This window comes from Fusarium phalaenopsidis (assembly GCF_050370095.1).
Source record: "Fusarium phalaenopsidis strain FUZ10S chromosome Unknown contig_32376, whole genome shotgun sequence".
Taxonomy (NCBI): Eukaryota; Fungi; Ascomycota; class Sordariomycetes; order Hypocreales; family Nectriaceae; genus Fusarium; species Fusarium phalaenopsidis.
Window position 1 is genome coordinate 201,899 of NW_028145382.1, and position 20,109 is coordinate 222,007.

The 20,109-nt window shown below is 50.5% G+C and overlaps 7 protein-coding genes across 7 annotated transcripts; 3 read left to right on the forward strand and 4 right to left on the reverse strand.

Annotated features, from left to right (window-relative positions):
• Window positions 1–1,008: 1,008 nt before the first annotated feature.
• LRP88_14675 (FAD-binding oxidoreductase) lies at window positions 1,009–2,569 on the forward strand (the record flags this gene model as incomplete). Its single annotated transcript, XM_083251012.1, has 2 exons — window positions 1,009–1,555; window positions 1,650–2,569. 2 exons carry the CDS (start codon window positions 1,009–1,011, stop codon window positions 2,567–2,569), a joined length of 1,467 nt encoding a protein of 488 aa, XP_083093047.1.
• Window positions 2,570–6,819: 4,250 nt separating this feature from the next.
• LRP88_14676 (major facilitator superfamily domain-containing protein) lies at window positions 6,820–8,501 on the forward strand (the record flags this gene model as incomplete). Its single annotated transcript, XM_083251013.1, has 3 exons — window positions 6,820–7,619; window positions 7,667–7,900; window positions 7,958–8,501. 3 exons carry the CDS (start codon window positions 6,820–6,822, stop codon window positions 8,499–8,501), a joined length of 1,578 nt encoding a protein of 525 aa, XP_083093048.1.
• A 1,553-nt stretch (window positions 8,502–10,054) lies between these two features.
• Window positions 10,055–11,646, reverse strand: LRP88_14677 (fungal specific transcription factor domain-containing protein; the record flags this gene model as incomplete). The annotated part of the gene is made up of 4 exons (XM_083251014.1): window positions 10,055–10,144; window positions 10,209–10,562; window positions 10,735–11,152; window positions 11,204–11,646. 4 exons carry the CDS (start codon window positions 11,644–11,646, stop codon window positions 10,055–10,057), a joined length of 1,305 nt encoding a protein of 434 aa, XP_083093049.1.
• A 1,559-nt stretch (window positions 11,647–13,205) lies between these two features.
• Window positions 13,206–14,499, reverse strand: LRP88_14678 (D-galactonate dehydratase; the record flags this gene model as incomplete). The annotated part of the gene is made up of 5 exons (XM_083251015.1): window positions 13,206–13,953; window positions 14,004–14,115; window positions 14,166–14,271; window positions 14,324–14,378; window positions 14,414–14,499. The coding sequence occupies 5 exons, from the start codon at window positions 14,497–14,499 to the stop codon at window positions 13,206–13,208; spliced, it is 1,107 nt and encodes a 368-aa protein (XP_083093050.1).
• Window positions 14,500–16,947: 2,448 nt separating this feature from the next.
• LRP88_14679 (uncharacterized protein) lies at window positions 16,948–18,183 on the forward strand (the record flags this gene model as incomplete). Its single annotated transcript, XM_083251016.1, has 2 exons — window positions 16,948–16,960; window positions 17,036–18,183. 2 exons carry the CDS (start codon window positions 16,948–16,950, stop codon window positions 18,181–18,183), a joined length of 1,161 nt encoding a protein of 386 aa, XP_083093051.1.
• Window positions 18,184–18,269: 86 nt separating this feature from the next.
• Window positions 18,270–19,540, reverse strand: LRP88_14680 (uncharacterized protein; the record flags this gene model as incomplete). The annotated part of the gene is made up of 2 exons (XM_083251017.1): window positions 18,270–18,663; window positions 18,726–19,540. The coding sequence occupies 2 exons, from the start codon at window positions 19,538–19,540 to the stop codon at window positions 18,270–18,272; spliced, it is 1,209 nt and encodes a 402-aa protein (XP_083093052.1).
• Window positions 19,541–19,734: 194 nt separating this feature from the next.
• On the reverse strand, window positions 19,735–20,082 carry LRP88_14681 (uncharacterized protein; the record flags this gene model as incomplete). The annotated part of the gene is made up of 1 exon (XM_083251018.1): window positions 19,735–20,082. The coding sequence occupies one exon, from the start codon at window positions 20,080–20,082 to the stop codon at window positions 19,735–19,737; it is 348 nt and encodes a 115-aa protein (XP_083093053.1).
• Window positions 20,083–20,109: the final 27 nt, after the last annotated feature.

A 20,109-nucleotide genomic window follows, 5' to 3' on the forward strand; every position in this document is an offset into this window, starting at 1 on the left:
TGCGAATGTACTTCGTAATCTTCTGTACATTGGTTATAGACAGCAATTTTCAATTTATTACTGCATATATTGACCCAGCATCTCGGCCCAAGGACTCCAACAGTGGGATCTGATACCTGACAGGCGCATTCAACCTCCACTTCAGCGAAACGAATGATACGTATCAAATCGAGATAATCACACCAAGTTTCTATGTACTTCCGCATGTTTCACGGGTCTGACACCCGGACCCATATCAGATTCGTGCAATCACTTTTATTTCCTGCTCACAGTGCACAGAAAGAAAAAATAACTTGGTTGATTGACGTTGAACCTTGGTTCGTACCATCTTACCATGTCGGAGTCTTCGCTTTTGATCTACCCTTTTTTTTTTTTTTTTTTAAAGGGGAATCACCAATGGGCGAGGCTCTGGAGTTTCTTGATGGTCTGTAAGCTTGAGTTTTGATTCATACCGCTTGCCTCCTGTTGTAGCAGCATCCTTATATCAAGACCTATAGCAGTTCATATCTCCCTGCCTACCTGATTATACTTGGGCCAAGCCTTTGGGACAAGGTTCGAGAGTTAGTTACCGTAGGGAGGGAGCTTTATCAGACCATCCCTGCCAGTGAAACCGCGGATGGAGGCCCAAGTACGGAGTAGGCCCCACCATGATACCTGGCTCATTAAGATGGAACAGGGTTACAGCGTTCACTTCTCTTACTTCTTTGGCGCAACTACCGAGCCTGTGATATACCTAGTTACTAAGTTTCCAAATAAAATGACCAAATAACGTTATACATGTGCTTTCGCTCTCGCACCCGGTATCGGTTCCGTATATCCAGGTTGGATTTGTAAGACCGCCTTGACCATTGAATGGCTGGTGCAGATGGTACACTTCGGATTTGAGCCATGAAAGAGGGTCTCTGATTTTGTTCAAGTAAGAAGGTGTTCTTGTGGCAAGTCTATGTCCATCAGCAGTCACGGGATGCTCCTGAGAAACACATTCTCTCCATCTTAGTATTCGTCCTAATGAAGCTATACACGTTCCTGCAATGTATTGCCATTTCGGCTTGGGCTATCTCGCCAGGCGATGCAGCCACCAAGTCCTACAAGTCATGCCGCAAACTTCCAAAAGATCCCGATTGGCCAGCTCCTGAAATATGGGAGGCAGCACTTCCAGGTGTAATCCCGATACAGCATAATTCTACGACGGGTCCTCTCCCGAATTATCGATTCCGCGCACACTCCATTGAGGACATCCAGGCTGCCGTACGGTTTGCCACTGAACAAAACGTCCGCCTCTCTGTCATCACCACAGGGCATGACCAACTTGGTCGGAGTGATGCCGGGTCAGGTCTTCTGCTTGATCTGTCTTTCTTGAGGGGAATCAAGGTTCACGAAACTTTCGTTTCAACTGAGAGTGGTACAGACAGACTCGACCACACGGAGAAGCCTAATGTCATTACTCCAGTCCCGGGTGTTCAAGCTGCTGTTACGTTTGGACCGGCCGCAGCTGGACTCTATCTTAGCTACGCACTTGACCCCTCTGGATTATTCACCGTCAGTGGAGCTGCAGGTAAGTGCAAGGCAAGAGGCGACATGCAACAATGTGCTTTGTCCTACTTCCGGTAGAATCAGCGGCTAAATTGGTGTAGCAACCGTGGCTGTAGCCGGGGGATGGGGCCAGAATGGTGGCTATGGGCCGCTCACCTCTCAGTACGGGCTCGGAGTTGACCAGTGGCTGGAGGCCAAAATAGTGACACCTGACGGGCAGCTTCGCATCGCAAACGACAAAACGAACAGGGATCTTTTCTGGGCCATTCGTGGTGGAGGCGGTAGTACCTTTGGGGTTGTTGTCGAAGCCACCTGGAAAGTTTATCCTACGGTCCCGATGACCGGGTTCAACTGGTGGATCAACTCAACCCTCACAGGCCCAAATTCGACTGACTACGAGGTTGGTCGGACACCAATGAGCGAGGCTATGGGGTATCTCTTATCTGAGCTACCAACCCTTCAAGAGAAGGGCATCACAGCGTACATCTATGCCTCGCCGACCAGCGTCCGATGTTACGCCATTCATCCGGCAGATCGGTCTGGCATAGCGAACGCAAATGCCGTATGGGGCCCGATTCTGTCTAAAATGCAGTCATTCCCCGGCATGAAGCCTTTCCAGTCTCGGCCTTACGACTTTGTCGATTACAAGGACTTCTTCGACACAACTTACGGTCCGCTTCCAAATACAGGGGATGAGCCCGCCCCGCCTTACAATCGCGGCATTGTCACCTTTGATAGTCGATTACTCGGCACTGAGCATTTCCGCAGTCCCAACATAACCTTTGCGTTGCGCGAAACTAGAGGGAACTATGGTATTCTAGTTTGCTCGCCCGGTGGGAGATTCGGAGATGGATCCGAGACTTCAAACAACCCGGGATGGCGGAAGGCTGTCGCACTCCTCGTTGGGTACAAGACGAATACAACCAACGTAGACGGGCTACGGCGTCTTGCTCCCGACATGGGGACATACATCAACGAGGTTTGTTTAGCTCACCACAGCAAGAATTTTGCCGTCTTCCTCGCGAGCGGAATCTGAATACAATGCTGATGTCACTTTTCAGGCCAGCACGGAACAGGAACACTGGACTTCAGCATTTTGGGGCACAAATTACCCGCGCCTCTCTAAGATTAAATCCGAGATCGACCCAAACATGACCTTCTGGACTAGTCCTGGAATCAATGCCGACCACATGGAAGTAGTCGATGGACGTGCTTGTCTCATCCAAAACCCACCCGACGAGCCCTCTCTGATCCCTCCACCAACCGACAGACATGTTATCGCAGATCTAGCCAAAGATGGGCATTTTCTTTTTGGGAACAGGGAACTTATAGGCACCGCGTACCCGGCTCCTGGAACGTGGGAGGGCCTACAGTCTCCCGAACAGCAATCAGCCTAATTTTGACTTGCTGGCATATCTCGCTGTGTTTTACGTGGCGGCGCGCAACCACAGAGCAGCCAGTGATTTTTATTCTTGGTGGCCATAGATGCCATCCTGTGAACCGATCCTAGCAGGCGTCACTAAGCATCATATTTATGTAGCAGTTGAATGCAATATCTACGAGCTCCTTATCCTCTGACGATATCCAAAGTGGTCAAGCCATTGGCCCGCTGTAGAGAAAAAGGGAGGATTGAATGTAGATTAATTCGTAGCTGTGATCATTCTGTCTCGTTAAACCAAGTCCACCCACCGAACCTCATGCTTTGAGGGACTCTTGTGATGAGCGTTCACAAAGGACTGACGGTACTCCTCGAGAGCATCCTCCGTGATATCAGTCCCCGGATACTTCCAGAAAGCAGCCTGACTCACGACACGAAAGGTCCCATTTTCCTGCTGTCTGAGTACAAAAGGTGTTGAAAGACCAGGGAAAACACAAACGGCATCTCCTACGGAAGCCGAAACATCGTTCCTGACCAGGTCCCCTGTGATACCATTGTGTAGAACAAAAAGACCATGCCCGAGCATGGAAGTCTGCAAGTCCCGGTCTCTTGCTAACCCTCCTGCCCCTTCTAGCTGTCGTTGAGAATTGAAGTAGTTGCTGTACTCTTCAATTGGTTGGCTCTGGACCATGCACGAGTAGGCCATCAAGAAACTCTGCTCGATAGTAGGGTCCCTTTCAAGCCTCTGGACGGTAAAGATATCCGCAAGATGATATCTGAACCACTGGCGCATGACGTGTAGTCTCGTGGCCTGTATAATTGACGCAGCAGGTTGAATGATTGCTCTGTCACAGTCCAAAAAGACAGACGGTGCAATCGTTCCAGTTGTCAGGTCTGGCTGTACTGGACCAAATACAGACACACATCTACCGACTAGAATTGCCGGCATTGTAAGGATCTTTCTATCCTCAGACAATGAAATGCAGGCTCCTGTTCTTTGACTGTTGTTGATCTTTGCATTGAGAGTCTGTCTGAGATCTGGCGTCCAGGAGGGCACACCCTGAAGTCTACCCACAGCGCCAAGATTCAACACCCGAGGGTCTCTCGTCTCAGCAAGTATAAAGACTGTAAACTTATGATACAAATATTCGAAGGGGTTCGTATAATCAGGAAATAGTGCCTCGGGTAGCGGATTGCAGTCAAGCAACCCAAGAAGTGCGTATATGTGGTCGTGAGGAACTGTCGCTTTCAACTCGGTAGATTCGCCAATGAGTTGGAGAATATCAAGCGCGCATTGCCTTTCATTCTCTTCTCGATTACTTTGTTCCCGATGAAGTCTTGTGTTAAGGATCTTCCTGTAAATCTCCTCGACAGCTTTGAATCGGACAGGGCTTCGGGCCAAGAATGTGATGAGTAGTTGTCCATCTGTGGATGGGTCCAGCAACCTAACCCAAGTCCTAAAGAAGATGTCGTAGCCGAAAATATGTGGCCCGCATAGGAGTATCGGTGGTTTCTGAGAGAGGACCGCTTCTTGGAGAATCCAGACACGTCGGAACCAAGGTCTTTGGCCAATGTTGATCAATGTCTGCCGCAGACGTTGGACTTCTTCTGCAGCCTCAGTACTTGTATAAGCGCTTTCTCGAAAAGCGCTGATTTGTTTGTCTGCGAAATTGCCGTCACTCGGAGAGTCGGCACGACCTCCAAATTGCTCGAGCCTCTGTGCCAACTCACGGATAGCATCTTGCTCTATATCATCCACAGGGCCGAGCCAAGCCAAAACGTGTTCGCATTTGCCGTAGATCTCAGACATGCGTGGAACCTGAATAGCCTTTTCTTTGTGGTTAGTCTGGTCAATGCAGATGGCATCGATCCAGATGAATGAGCCATTTGTGTCACCATCGCGCCTCAAGAACTGCCGGCGGTATTCACGCAACGCGTCGTACAGATTTCTTGTAACCGCGAATGGGCACCCGTTGGCTTCGATCAACGCCGGATTTTCTCGTGCGCCCCAAACATAGGACAATGCCCAGAACTTAGGTTTGCTGTCTAGTCTGACGTGAACAAGCTCGCAAGTGATGTGCTCTGAGTCCCCCAGCGCGACAGACAAAAGCCGAATCTCGTCGCGTAGTACAGGCTCATAGTTAAAGAATGTTTCTTCGATTGATGAAGTCATTGGAGTCGGCGAAGGACGAGAGTTGACGTCGTTGGAAATGTTGGAAGGGCAGTGCAAACGCCCAAGGGCAGGATTCGAACCCAGGTCACGTGACTCTTACCACATATTCAAGTTCAGCAGGTCAATAAGAGACTTGATACCCTACGACTCTATCCCTCTGTCATTGTTGTTTTGAATTCTACTGCAAGGTAGGAATGAAATCATGCTGCGTCTTTGAGCCACCTTCATCATAGCCTGTCCAACTCGCCTGCAACGTTGAGCACGAAGGGCAAATAACGGTCGTTTCGAGATTTGTGCGATATGAAGGGCCGAGTAAACCTGTAGACATCTTTTGCGATCAAGAAATAGTTGCATGTGTAAGCCGGCCAGGTGAAGTACAAGGCAGTACAGGACCGCGGGCAGAGCAGACAAGTGACCATCTTACACATCAGATATAAGTAACCTTGAAATGGTTTTTGTTCCGTATGGGAGACGCCGAAAAATTGTACGATTGGTGACAATCCAGGCACAAGATCGCTGTACAAAAGTTGGGGTCGCTTACACAGGACGATAGGTTTGCTGTCACGGTATGATTGCCGAAGGGTGGCATATCTTGTCGTACCTATCTTTCGACCAACCCGAGATATCTTTGAGTCACGTAACCGGAGCAGAGGAGGTTGTGGAGTTCGAGTATATTAATGATTATAAGCTTCCCATTTCTTCCTACTCCTTCTTCGACCTCACCCAAAGACTGAAGCAGGCAGAGTTTCTTTAAGCTTCTCAGCCCAGAATCATCAGACAGATTTGACAACCTAGCAACTCTACACTCATCATGCAATTTTCATCTCTCCTCCTGGCAGCCTTCGCAGCGACTACCGAGGGCAGCTCATTCATCCTCGGAGACTTCATCATCTTAAACCCCGTCACCTTAAGCATTAACGCGCAGCCTCGAGTCTGGTTCAACTTCGGAGAAGGCGTCACACCTGACAGCAACATTCTGGAACTTGGTAAAATAACGGGAAACAGGGGCACCGGCCTACTCTGTGCTGAACAAGACTGCCCTCTCGGGTTCTCGGTTGGAGCTTGCACTGGATGGTTGAAGAGTGCTGATGGGGAGTCTGCAATCATCCACGCGATCGGACCGGGGTTCGATGTGGAGGATATGGTTTGTTTCAAGGATCATGGTTACAGTGCAGGGGGTATTGCGAAATCGGGGCGTGTCAAAAGTTTCTATCGTTGCAGTCTTGGATCTGAGGTGCGGTGCACTTGAGCTGGTTCAGTGGATTGAGCATGTGTCTTTTTGCTTTTGAGAACACAAACTAGAACGAGCTGGGATCGTCCTAAGCAAATCCGAACTTGAATGAAAAGTGATTAGCTCTAGAGTTGACAAAATACTACCACAAGCCTTTCATGTCTTCTAACACCTGCCACACCGCTTGTCTCCATTCCAAGTCTCTTTAGGGATACCATCTTGACTGTCTGGGCTTGAGTCACCATTCCCCTGAAGCTTACCCTAGCGCCCGTCCTTTAGCTCCGACCCCGGGCCGCCTCGCCTCGGAGACAAAAGCTTGTCCCCACAATCCTATTGACATTTTCTCCACCATGGAAGGGCGCGGTTTAGACATTGTTGAGCGCGAAGGAACGGGCAGGGCGCGATGAGTCAAGTGGGAGTCAGTGGCTTTCATGTATAATTACTGCCATCAACTAACTTAACGGTCATGTCATCTCTTCACTCAACACCAATTGACGAATCAACATGGCGACTCAGACGGAAACTCTGGCATTATCGCCAATCCCGCACCCCGGCCTTGAGTCTGGAAGCGACACTCAATTGCCCAGCACCGATAGTGTCTCTGGATGTTCCGACATCGAGCAAGTCCAACCAGCCTCGCGCTTCCGAAAGACGGCCGTGACTTTTCAGCTTTCTGGTGTCAACTTTGCTTCCAGCGCTGCCAATGGCCTTATCGTCGTCGGTCTCCCTCGAATGACACAGGATCTTGATTTGCCTCAATCGCTTGCCTTTTGGCCATCCTCTGTTCCTGGATTGGCGACAGCGTCCACGCTGCTTATTGCTGGTGCTATTGCCGATGTCATTGGTCCACGATCAGTCGACTTGCTTGGATGCATCGCCAACGGCGCCCTAATGCTTGCATGTGCATTCATCCAAAAGGGTGAGGAATTGGTCGTCCTGAGAGCACTACAAGGTGTCGCCCTCGCTCTGCACTTGTCCAGCTCGGTATCTCTCGTTACCAAGATCCTGCCGCGCGGTCGGGGACGCAACTTTGCTTTTGCTTGTCTCGGACTGAGTCAACCACTCGGTTTCTCTTTCGGTCTCGTCATTGGTGGTATTCTGGTTGACACGATTGGGTGGCGATCGGGATGGTATCTCTACGGAGGCATCACTCTGGTGCTGTCAGCTGTTGGCTTCTGGTCTTTGCCCAAGTCCGCTCCACTTGGGACTCTTCAGGATGTTGTGCATAGCCTGAAGACAAAGGTTGACTGGGTTGGTGCTTTGCTCGCGTCGGCTTTCATGGCCCTGATTTCCTATTTCCTCGCGTAAGTTGACACTCCCCGAGTCCTGATAACTACTAACCAGCTTGCAGCATCATCAGCACAGACGTTTACCGCATCAAGGAGCCTGCTAGCATCGTCATTCTCTGTCTCGGTGTTGTGGCTCTGCCTTTGTTCATCGGCTGGATGCATCGACAGCACACATCAGGTCAACCGGCTCTTATCCCTAACTCATTCTGGGAAAACTCTGCCTTTGCTAGCATCTGCGCGACAATTGCCTTGTCTTTTGGGGTGTTGACCTCGCTTGAACTGTTTGCTAGTCTCTTGTAAGTTTCTTCTCGCCCTGACAGTCAACCGGGATCGATAATTAACTGTAATCATAGTTTCCAAGAAATCCAGCATCTTTCAGCACTCCAAGCAGCGATTCGCATCCTTCCAAGCATCGTCGTCGGAGTCACTCTCAACTTCTCTACTGGCCTCTTTGTGCACAAGGTTCCGGCCCTCTGGCTCGTTGTCATCACTTGCATCCTTTCTGCGGGCTCCCCCTTACTTATGGCGACCATCCAGCCAAGCTGGTCTTACTGGACAAGCGCATTCTTCGCCCAACTCTTGATGCCCTTCTCTGCCGACGTCCTCTTTACCGTCGGACTAATTATTGTCACTGAGATGTTTCCCGATGATAAGCAGTCCATCGCCGGTGCTGTCTTTAACACGGCATCTCAATTTGGAAACGCGTTTGGGTTGGCCGTCATGCAAGTCGTCTCTACGCTCGTGGCCAAGGACCATGATGGGATGAAGGCTTCTGAGGCTCTGTTGGAGGGATACAGGGCGAGTTTCTGGACCATGTTTGCCTTCATGATGGCATGTGTTGTCATTGCGGGTGCCGGACTGCGAAAGACGGGCAAGATTGGTTTGAAGCAAGATTAAAAGTTGATGCGCATTTTGGAGTAAAAGCTTAGACCCAGCACCCTTGAGTTGATAGACAGACATACCAAAAAGGAGAGCAGGATTATAGAACAAAAAAGGGGATAGATTGAGGTCAAAGATAAAAGCTGATGCTTCAAAGATCCTTGCGCAGACTTCCGCCCTCTAACATCTTTATAAACCTCTTCCTCTCCACTTCGTTTGGCTCATGCTACTACTCATCTGCATTAATCTTTTTAAACCCCTTTGCCTCCCACTCCTTGACGCGCTTAGAATCAATCTGATGCTAGGGGACCCCTAAGTCCTTTGACACATGGTCCCTCAGAAAATCCATAAACTCTCCACCCTTGTATTTTCCTGGGTGCTTGCCGTCAACAAAGAAGCTTTTGATCATTGCTTCATCCTCTTTTGCCTGTTCCTCGAGGTGTCTTTCCATGCCGCTGACCATCTTCTTCTTGTTGTAGGCTACGGGCTTCATCCATTTGACAACCTTGTTGTAGTCTAGCTGGAAGCCTGCTGAGTTGTAGGTGGGCGAGCCTTTGGGTCCCTTCTTGTGACAGACATAAAGATCGTGGAATGTGGCGCTGGGGTCTGCCAACGCTTCAAGCTCGAAGTCTCTTGGTCGTGGCTTGGGGATATGGAACTGCTGCTTGAATTCCTGGGTCAGTTCAAGATCACTATATCGCGGCCGCTTAACACGGCCCGGAGTGGGCCGTGGGTCTCGGAGTTGGTCCCGATCGAAATCAAATTCTAGATCTGGGGTTGTGAGACGCGGTTTCTGAGTTTGTCCCGATGAAGTTGACGCTTCGGCTTGAGAGGCGCTGGTTCTTCTGCGCTTCCTGGCTTGCTTGGGCTTGGGCTCTGCTGCCTCTGTCTGGTCTGAGGATCTTTTGCGACCATGAGAGGTGGACGAGCTTGTCTGGTCGGCATCAGCTTTGGCGTCTGAGCTTCTGGTCCTCATCTTTGCTTATGGTGATGAGAGGACGTATGTGACAAGCCTGACGGTTGTTGACGCGTCGTGAGGTCATAACTTGACGCGACGGGCGATCACATCGTCACATGACTACTAGGCGTGTTTGAGAGAATGTTGACGTTATTGGCTTTATATTTATTGCCTATGAGGAATACAATGGTGCTGACAATTCGACTCTGGCATTTGCGCTAGTAGTCAACTTGATGGTGTATTTAGCGATTTGCCTGCCGCCATAGTTTGTCGGTTAAATGGATTAAGAAATCGTGATGCAATTTCTAAGCTGAAAATGACCCATCGGTTCGCACTTGGAGCAATTCGATACATCGGAAAAGTGCCTAGCGGAAAAGCCGTTGCCGAGGTCATCTGTGTAGAGCTTTTCCGACGTCACAACCATGACGAGGCGGCCGCCGGAAAAACAAGACTGATGCGAGAATCTTCCCAGGTGACGTAGGAAGTGCTCAAGTCCGATAAGGTCGTTCGAATAACTTGTCTCCACATGGAGCATTAAGAACAATCTTGGCATGCAATCAAGAGCTTCAGAACATGAGTTTTGATATGGGAGCCTTCAATGAACTGGAAAGCTTCAGGTATCTAACTGCTCACCCATCCCTAAATTCCATCCTCCCATGTGACCATCCAGGAAGGCCTCAATACCGCCAACGCCTCCTGTGACCTGCAAGCAAACACGTCAGTAAACTGTCAATCAAGAACCATAGGATGACTTAATTGGCCCTTACCAGTGATTCAAACTGTCCCCATCCCGTCATCTGTACAATAGAGCTCCCTGGGCTATGCTCGGAGAACCCAAGACCATCCTGCCTAGCCAAACCCAACTGGTCGGTGATGTCCTCAGCGCCGGGTGCAAAGCCGATGCCTTGAGGTCCAAGGTCAAGTATGTCTTGGTTCGTGTACGACCCTAGCAATCCCTCTTCTCCATTGCGCATGCTTGCGGAACCACTCGCGGCTCCCTGGCCGTCGGTTGAGCCCAGGTCGAGCAAATTGGTATTGTGTCTCAGAAGCTCGACTCGCAGCTCTTGGAGAACAACACCATATCGTTGACCCAAAGAGCCAGGTATGGCGATTGAAGTTATCTGTGCTTGGCATTTGGTTGCGGCGTGAAATGCTGGGAGGTAGATTTCCGGTGGTGCATGTCGCTGTTGAATGGCGTAGACATATAGCATAACGACGGCGGAAAAGGCGAAATAGTGGGAGAACTTGAGGCCGTTCAGTCAAGGGATATTTGATTAGGTTCATTTCACGTACCCAGAACGTGTTGTATAATAGCCCATTGGAGTGAAGGTCATCGATCTTGGCCACAATGTTCATGGCAGCCTCCAAACAACGTTGAACATGCTCATGCGTAAGCTCAGAATTTTGACGACTTCGAGAATTTCTCGTCGTCCCTAGATTAGCGAGACTGGCGAAGTTATTGAGCAGGAATGGGCGGTGGACTAAGATCTGCGCATGCCAGCACGCCAAGTTCAAGACATTGCGCTGCCGAAGAAAGATGGGCTGGAATAGAGATGGGTCGATGCCATCAGTGTCGACTAGATAGGAGATGCCGCTGTGCCAGTTGTCAATCTCTTTTGCGTACTTGGCGGCGAGCTTGTATTGGCTTTCGGTTGATGGCTGCCGGATGCCGTAGAGGTCCCTCAAGATCTTGGCCACGATCCGAGAAAGTCTAGATATGTCAGTCAGAAGGGAGCATTTATCAAAGGCTGCTGGTCCTTACTTTATGTGCGCGATCGACCCTGACATGATGGACTGAGTCGTCCCCAGTGGCGAAGGTGCTGGTTGACCACGAGCAAGTCGATTGTCATCAACACAAAGAGGCAGTTCCTGATCAATATCATCATCGTGGAATGTCCGTGGTCGGCCCAGTGCTGCACTGAGATAAGTGTCCAAGTTGTAAGCGCACCAGAACGTCCGCTTGCGACACTCCAGGTCGACATAATCTGGGTGGCTGCTTGCATCGACGCGCGACTTTCTATGGATACCCAGGGCAAGCATCAAGTGAGCAGTAGTGCCGAAGAGGCTCCAGCAGTGATTCAAACGCGAGTGTGATAAAAGGTAAAGACATTGTGCTAGACGTGCTTGGATACTAGTGAGTCGTATCGCACCCTTCTCTGCCGAGAGCTGGTCCTCGGCGGCGGAAAAGAAGCGGGCACTATGCATAGTCAGCCACAATGATGGAGTTTAACACAGACTGCTCTAACCTTGAAGATGGGTCGACAGTCCCGGCTTTGGACTTGGGATAGTTCTCAGCATGTGCAAAAACCATGAACAACAAAGCAGTTCTGCTTCTCGCGTCCGTCTGATTGCGCATGCTTCCATGGGTCTCGTATAGCTCCTGCAGCCATGACTCGATTGTGGGACGGTGCAAGAATCGGTGGGTAGCAGACGAGAACTCAAAGTATCTGCAAAGAAGAGCGTCTGCTTCAGATCTGGGAGGAAGGATCAGGAAGCGTGTGTCAAACTCTGGGAGTGGAAGGTCGCCAAAGGTGAAGATTGAGCCATCGGATGAGGATGCTGAGCGGTGCTGTTGAAGCTTCCTCTGAACCCTGAGCAAGAAAGATGCCCCAGAAGCAGGGCCAACCTATAAAGATGAGTGGGAAAGCATCAGTGGGTACATGAAACATACGTAGTGGCCTTGCCGATCAATGGGCGCCGGCTCTGGAGAGTTGCGAGATGACTGCGTCGACGCTCCACGCTCCTGCTTAGAAGGTTCGAACGTCCTAGCCTCTATAGATACGGGACTCGGTATATGTTCCTCCATCTGGGGCGTCTCATTGGGCGGATCCGACCCTCTGAGCTGCTCCTCCGTGGCTCGAGGTGCATCACCCACGTGCTCTCCATATGCGTCTGTATCCATCTCGATAGACGGAAGGCGACCACGACGGTAAGAGGCCGTGTACTTACAATCAAGACGGAGGCGAAAGCAAAGAGCACATGGATACTTTCCCGAGCACCGAGTCTTGCGTCTATGAGCGGTCAGCCAGTATCCATCAAGCGGCACGTATAATAACGGGTCCAGGCTGGACTGGAGATCGGATCTGGCCGATATAAGTCGATCTCGGCTATAAATGACCCATAGCCAAGTATAAAACACCCATTCTCAACATCTAAAGGAATAATAAAGGAAATGCTCACGCCTTGCACCGATCGCAAGCCCTGCTGGCTCTGCTCCTCACATGCGGATGTTTACGCCTCTTGTTAGGAGACTGACCACGTCCATGACCATCTCCCTCATCTTGCTGGCTCATGCCAGTCATGCTGGAGCTGCTGCGTCTGGGGGCGGCGTCCATTGTCGAGCAGGTTTGAGGTGGGTTGGATTCTCACGCGTCGACGGAAAAGGGAGCCGTCGGAAAATGGGACACACGGCGGAGTTCTTATCTTTGTATCCGGGGGCGGGGAAAGGTTTTGGAGCGGGGGTTGGCGTCTGGGGTTAGCGGCGATCATATCCTTGACTCGTGGAGGGGGTGTTGGGGGCAATGAGCTGGGGATGCTGCTGTTCCTCGGTATTCGCTTTTCGGAAGAATGGCTGTTTGTTGGAGATATGGGTGGTCTAACGGCACGTGTCTATAATCAGCTCTATGTAAAGTAGGCGGCATTTTGCGAGCCTCGAAATGTCTGTGTAACCAGGTAGGCATGAGAACTCTAGCAAGCTCCCAGGCTCCATCTCCCTTTATTGCCACAGTGACGGAGTAACTCAGCCGAATGGCCTGTGCTCAAATCTACCACTCCCTCCATTCACCTCCCGGGCCAACAAACCCTGGGCTCACCCATGGCTCTGCGTTCTTACTAAGTTCCCGAATCTTTTCCTCATCGACTTCAATGCCCAAGCCAGGTCCCTTCATCAAGTCGATGTAACCGTTCTCAATATTCCAGATCTCGGGATTCTTGATGTAAGAGAGCAAGTCGTGCCCTCCGGTGTTATAGTGAATCCCCAAACTCATCTCCTGAATCGCAAAGTTGGGCGTTGTAGCATCGACTTGAATGTTGGCCGCCAGAGCAATTGGCCCAAGAGGACAATGAGGCGCAATCGCAACATCGTAGGTCTCAGCCATGGCAGCTATTCGTCGCAGCTCCGAGATACCTCCAACATGGCAGATATCCGGCTGCAGAATATCCACACATGCAGCCTCGAGGAAGGGCTTTACATCCCAACGACTATGCAGCCGTTCTCCAAGCGCGATGGGGCAGGTGACATTTTGCGAAAAGGCTTTGATGCCTTCGATGTGCTCGGACAGTAGAGGCTCCTCGATAAACATTGGTCGGTGGGGTGCTAAAAGTGCCGCCAGTTGTCGCGCCATGGGCTTGTGCACCCGGCCATGAAAGTCAACGCCAGCGTCCATTCCCAACGCCTTGACTGTCTTGACTCTTTCGACACAGGCATCAAGGGCTGAAGGTGAGTCCAACCAGCCAAGATCTTCTGTGCCGTTCATCTTGACAGCAGTGAAACCTTGCGCACGGCGGGATAATCTGCCCAGGGTCAGTGTCTTTCTCCTAATGTCAGAAGTAGGCGAACGAACGCTTCGGCTTCTACGTCTGAGGGCCGATCTCCTCCGATCCAGGCGTAGACCTTGATCTTGTCTCTGACTTTACCACCTAGTAGTTGGTAGATGGGAAGGTTCAGTTTGCGAGCTAAGAAGTGTCAGTACACATCTCTAGCAACCTCCCACATCGCAGCTTACCTTTAAGATCCCATAGCGCAATGTCAATGCCAGCTAACGCGCTCATGAAGACCGGTCCACCTCTGTAGAAACCCATGCGCCAAGATTTCTGCCAGATCTGTTCAATCTCACTGCCCTTGTCAGTTTCGCAACTTCAGAGGACTGTGTGATCAACTTACTCGGCCTCCATTCCCGTATACTGGGGAATCCAGGCGTCTAGGCATCCCTCGACCGCTTGAGTGTGCCCCTCAAGCGATGCCTCACCCCACCCCACATTGCCAACATCGTCGGTGATCTTAACAAAGAGCCAGCGAGGAGGGACGCGGAAATACTCGATTAAAGCAATCTTTCCCATTGTGAATAATATGTAAACTGCGTATCCAAGTAGAATTGAACCTGTTGAGCGATATAGGCAGTTTGAAATGGAGGGTAGGATCGACAAGCTCGGAGTTCCAACCGAGTTGTTGCCGGCTCGGGTTAATTGTCCCCGGTCCGGTTCGGAGCTGGACATGCAGCAGTCTCCGCATAATGACGTGCCATTTGCAACGACGCTCGGGCCGATCGAAGATAAGGAGTGAATAGAATGGCTGAGGTCTTATCACTTGGAACCTGATAGTGCGAGAAAGATAGCTTTGCTGCGCGGAACAAATTCGTCAACTGGTGGATCTTCCCTTTATCTTCGCTGGCACTAATTATCTCCCTTCCCACAGCCATTGATGACCATAAGTCCGAACTCGATCTTGAACACAAAAATCATCCTCCGATGTTATGCAACGTCACACATCCTGTATTTAGCTTCCAATACTGGGCGGGGCTTTGCATTCGCGATTGTATAGGGTAGTCTCAAGAGCGAAGCAAAAGGATGTCTTTGCCACCCATTTCTAGCTAGGTATTCAAGTTGCATGTTTCTTCTAGCTATACGAGTCCTTGATGGAAGTAAATGCCCTGTAGTTGATCTAGTAGAAGGCTCTTTCTGATATCCTGGAGACAAGACTGAGTTATCATGCTTAAATCACAAAGGTAGACACGATTATTCTCATGTCAGACTTGACGAGAATCTCTTGGCACCATCTGACATGTTCCGATTTGATTACGTATCGTAGCTCCCATTTCTATCCCCCAGAAGCGGCTTAACCCTCGTCAAGTGTTTTCGGATCTGGGACATTTTCGTATCCAGGCCCTGTCTAGCATCGTGAAATGCGGTCGGGTCTGACCATGGCGGGTCGACCCATTTAGCATGTTAACCAGCCAATCGATAGCTTTACGCTTCAAAATTGCAACAACCAACTGAGCTATGACCGTCCAACGTCCAGGAATCTGCCCCGAGAATGGAGCCAAGTCGTCGTGGCCTTTGCTTTCCATTCAGTATTTGAGGGCAGTGACAGAATGCCTTCTTAGCTTTTTCACCGGTAACTTTAACCATGTCTTATGTTCTTTTCAACAAGACAGAACCTCCATTTGGACCCATCGTCAACGGCACAAAAATCGTCTTTTTCGAATATCGACCCAATGAAGGCGCTGCCTGGACCTTTGTCGTCTTGTTCGGTCTTTCTGCCGTGGTCCATCTTGGCTTGCTGGGATTGCTTCGAGCTTGGCATTTTCTGCCCCTGACGCTTGGCGTTATCGGTTGGTTCCCCTACCAAATCCTTCCTTCATTCTTCTTTTCTGCTTCTAATCACAAAAAGGCGAGGCTTTTGGCTATTACGGTTGCGTTCAGGCGCACAGCAAGCCCAATATTGCAGGCCCTTTCATCATGCAGAACATCCTAATTCTGGGAACGGCGCCGCTGATTGCCGCGACGGTGTACATGACTCTTGGACGATATATCCGGGTCTTCCAAATTCGAGATCGGATAGTAATCCCGCCTCGTCTGATGGCGGTATTCTTCGTCACAGTCGATTTGTGATGCTTCGTTTCCCAGGTGTTTGGCTCAGCAACACCCGCATCGGGCGATCCGAAGGGCATTTCGTTGGGAAGAACTCTTATCATCTCGGGATTAATTGTGCAACTTGCAGCTCTGGGCCTATTTCTTATCATTACCTTGGTCTCCCACAGGTTGGTTAGAACGAGTAGAGTAGACTACAAGATGACGGGCATGCTCAACGCCTCAAGGTACTTTCAAGCCACCTACTTGGTCGGTGGTGCAATGATGGTACGCAGTCTGGTCAGGGGCATTGAGTATCTACAAGGCGAGGGAGGATGCATCATTTCACACGAGGTGTTTATCTATGCACTCGACGCGGCGCCAATGGTTTTTGTGGCAGCCGTTTACATCTTCATACATCCTGGAAAGTTACTTCGGGATGCTCAGCACCTGAAGGGTGAAAGCGAGCGACTGGAGATGTCGGATTATGAGCGGTTGACCCACTAAGGCCGCTCATCGCCATAATTTCAGTTAAAGAGAGTTATAATGGGCTTGGTTCATTATTGAAGGATGTGAATGTTTGGGAATCAAGCTCTCCCTTCTCAGCGGGCAAGAAGACAGTTATTCGGCTATTAGTACGACCTAACGTTATTTATAAAGCCGAATAACTTAGTCATAAACCCGTGATGAGAGTGGATTATCTTTGTACCGAATTCCCCTGAATGGCACCAGCCAAGCTTACTGGTAGTGACACGTTCTGATCTGAGATCTCTTACCTGACCGAGGATCGGATTGTAGGAGTACTTCGCCCTGAAGACCAACACACATATATCAGGCGCGCCAAGGAACTCTAACTTACCCTCTCATTCCCTCTATGAACATCATTCACCATCGGAAACCTCGGAAGAGGTCTACTACTGGTTGCAGCACATGTAGGAAATGAAAGATCAAGGTGAGACAATCCCCTGGCGGCCCTGAAGCTCGTGTTACTCATGCTACATGGAATAGTGCGATGAAGGTCGGCCAGCCTGTGCCAACTGCCTGCGATTCAAGGTGCACTGCGGCTTCAGAGATACAGCGTCTACTGAGTCAGGCAGCAGTAGAATTGACGATGAAAATAACAACGGGGCGGAGTTGCACAGGGGTAAAAAGCGCCCTGGCCGGCCACGCAAGAATTGGACCAACTGGGGCCCGAAGGACAAGCCTATCGCCTCTCCAAGTCCCGCAAGTTCCTGCAACTTACAGGCCTCTAACGTGGAGTTGACATTACAGTTTGTGTCGCATACTGGCCCCAGTCTTGTGGTTTCTCCTGATCTTCAAGGTCCACTCTCACAATTCTGGTCACACAACGTGCCTAGACTCGGACTGCAATTCCACTTTGTCCTCCACCTGGCCTTTTCACTTACCGCACACCACATGGCCTATCTGGAAACAGGAGACAGAGAGAAGCGGAATCTCCTAGTTGCTCTTGCCGAGCATCACTTCTCACTTGGTCTAGCTGAAACAGCCGAGCTTCTACCCCAGCTTGACGTGGATACCTGCGGTCCGCTATACGTCGCCTCAATGCTCACATGTTTCAACAAATTTGCTGCTGGTCCCCAGAGTAAGAGCGACTTGCTCGTGTGCAGCATGGGAGAGGATCAAGAGTCAAGGACGTGGATGCATTTGATCCGCGGCGTGCGAGTCATCAGATCAAGATTTCCTACCGAGGTCTTGTTTTCAGGACACCTGGAACCTTTCCGCCATTACCCATCGGCTCCTTCATCTTTGCAGCCAACTTGCACTCGGCTCAACATTAAAAGACTCGACTGGGAAGAGCCACTGGACTGCCTTCGCAAGTTTGTTGAGTTGTCTGACGGCTCGTCTGCTTCAGTACGCCTAAGAGCTCTCGACGCCATGATACCAATCTATGCAGCTACATACGGTAGAGTTGAAGAGCAAGCCAGCGACGCGAAGCCGCTCTACAGATTTTTGTTTCATTGGATGTACTGGTTAGAAGCCGAGTTTATTGCAAGTCTACAACAAGGCGATCAAGTCAGTTTGCTAATACTGGCATACTATGCTGTTCTTCTGAATACAATGAGGAACAAGTGGTATATGGAACCATGGGCAGAGCACATAATTGCCTCCATCAAGGAGGAAATCAAGCAAGACTTGCAGCGCTACCTCCAGTAGCCTTTGGAGGCTTTGGATCTTGGCACGTCGGATGGAGCATAGAGTTATCGTGAAGGCGTACATAAAGTTCATATTTCTACTTTGCATCAGGCAGAGCCAGCTTCCTTTATCAGCTTGTCCATGACTATTCCAGCGCCAAAGCGCTCGAACAAAGGTTTCAGAACACCAAGGCTCTGAAGCATTGCGTCTCTTTCAGCCGAGGGGAAGGTCTGCAGCTGCCGAGTAATTGATACGGCCGTAATCTCGGGATAGTTGATGGCCACTAGGTACCCATTGGCATGGTAGCTCCGGAGCCCTTCCCGAAGGTGCACTCCGTACACACTGGCAACATCGCTTCGAGAGACGTTGATAGAATTGATGACCTCCCACTCGTACTTCTTCTCAGCGTTCAAGCGAAATAGCACATGTCCAGGCTTGAGCGGGCCCACTTCCAGCCACGGATTCTCCTTCGGGCAGTGTGGGGATCGATAGAACGAAGGCCTGTTGTGGTGTAGAACGGGTGTCCCGCTGTGAAGAAAGGTTCTTCCCCGTTGAATCCGTACAACGTATCAGGGGCCGGGTTCTCAACAACCTCGTCGCTGCGGGTGCCCCATTGCTTTGCCCCGTCGGCGCGGGTCAAGATCTGGTCGCCCTCAGCCAAGTCCTCAATCGTCTTCGATCCGCTCGATGTTTCGACTTGTGTGCCGGCAATGAAGCAACCCATAGCTTGATTCCCAGACTCTGCTATTTCCGTCGTGTTGGTCAGATTCACGCCGCCATTCATGTAGGGTTCATCCTGATGGTTCTTGTACCAATCTGCAAGATCCTTGCCATGTGTGGCAAAATGAATTATGGTCATATTCGACCCGGCAGATCCAGGAACCGCAAAAGTCTTGGTGCTGTCCAAGGTCTGAGCTGCGGCTGCCATGATGCCAGCACGCCAGAAATTGCCCGGGCTTTGGTCGTCGAGCGTGTTCATCCAGTGCTTCCAAAGGCTGTAGCTAACCGGGCTGAATTGGGAAAGGTCTACGCCGGTAAAAACCGAGCCGTTAGTAATGCTTGTCGGCACTGGTTCAGGTTCCGCTGAAGCGTCAGCCGTGGGGATTGTCATGAAACCCTCGTTTTGTACCGCTTGGGCGAGGTCTAGTAGCGTTGCATTGGGATTACCAGTGGGACCATAGATGGCACTAGGCGTATGCGAGTTGAAAATAACGTCAGCTTGTAGTGCAGTAAGGTAGCTGAGGTTCAGTGTAGTTGGTGCAGTCAGGTTGCTCTGCCAAGCTCGAATGATGGTAAGGGCTGGAGACCTCTCCAATTTAGTGTCCAGTGCGAAGCCAGGACCTTTGATCAGATAGACGTAGACGAACAAGCACATCATTGCGTAGTAGTAGTCACCTTAGCCACGGAACGGGTCGAACTGTGGACTGACGAGAACGCTCTCGAAGGATGTCACAAAGGTGCTATCCTGTCTCAGCACCTGTAGTGGAAGCAGGCCATCTGCATGGAGTTGACGGTTGATATGGTCACCGAAAACGCACGGCATGATGGTGTTGAACAATTCACCCGGGAGCTTTACTGCCACGCCCTGTCTGTTGTCAACTGGATTCCACCAAAGGTTTTTGAATCAGATCTTACGCGATTGGCAATGGAGCTGAAACCGTATTCCAGCGAGCAGTCGGCGATCTGTGCAGCGATAGCCGCATTTCCTAGCGATTCAATGGGACCTGTCAGGTCTACACTATCGATTGTACAAGACCCCGACGCTGGAGGCGCCTGGAAGTAGGTCTTGAGAGTTGACATTGAGGGTGTTGTGAGGAAGGCCGCCTGTAGCGACAATACAACCTGGGTCTCGTCCAGCAAGGTCACACGGCCGAGAACGGCAAGGAGGTTCTGGACCTTGGTTGTGTACGAATCTGCCATGGTTGTGTGGATGCTGGTAAGGGCTTA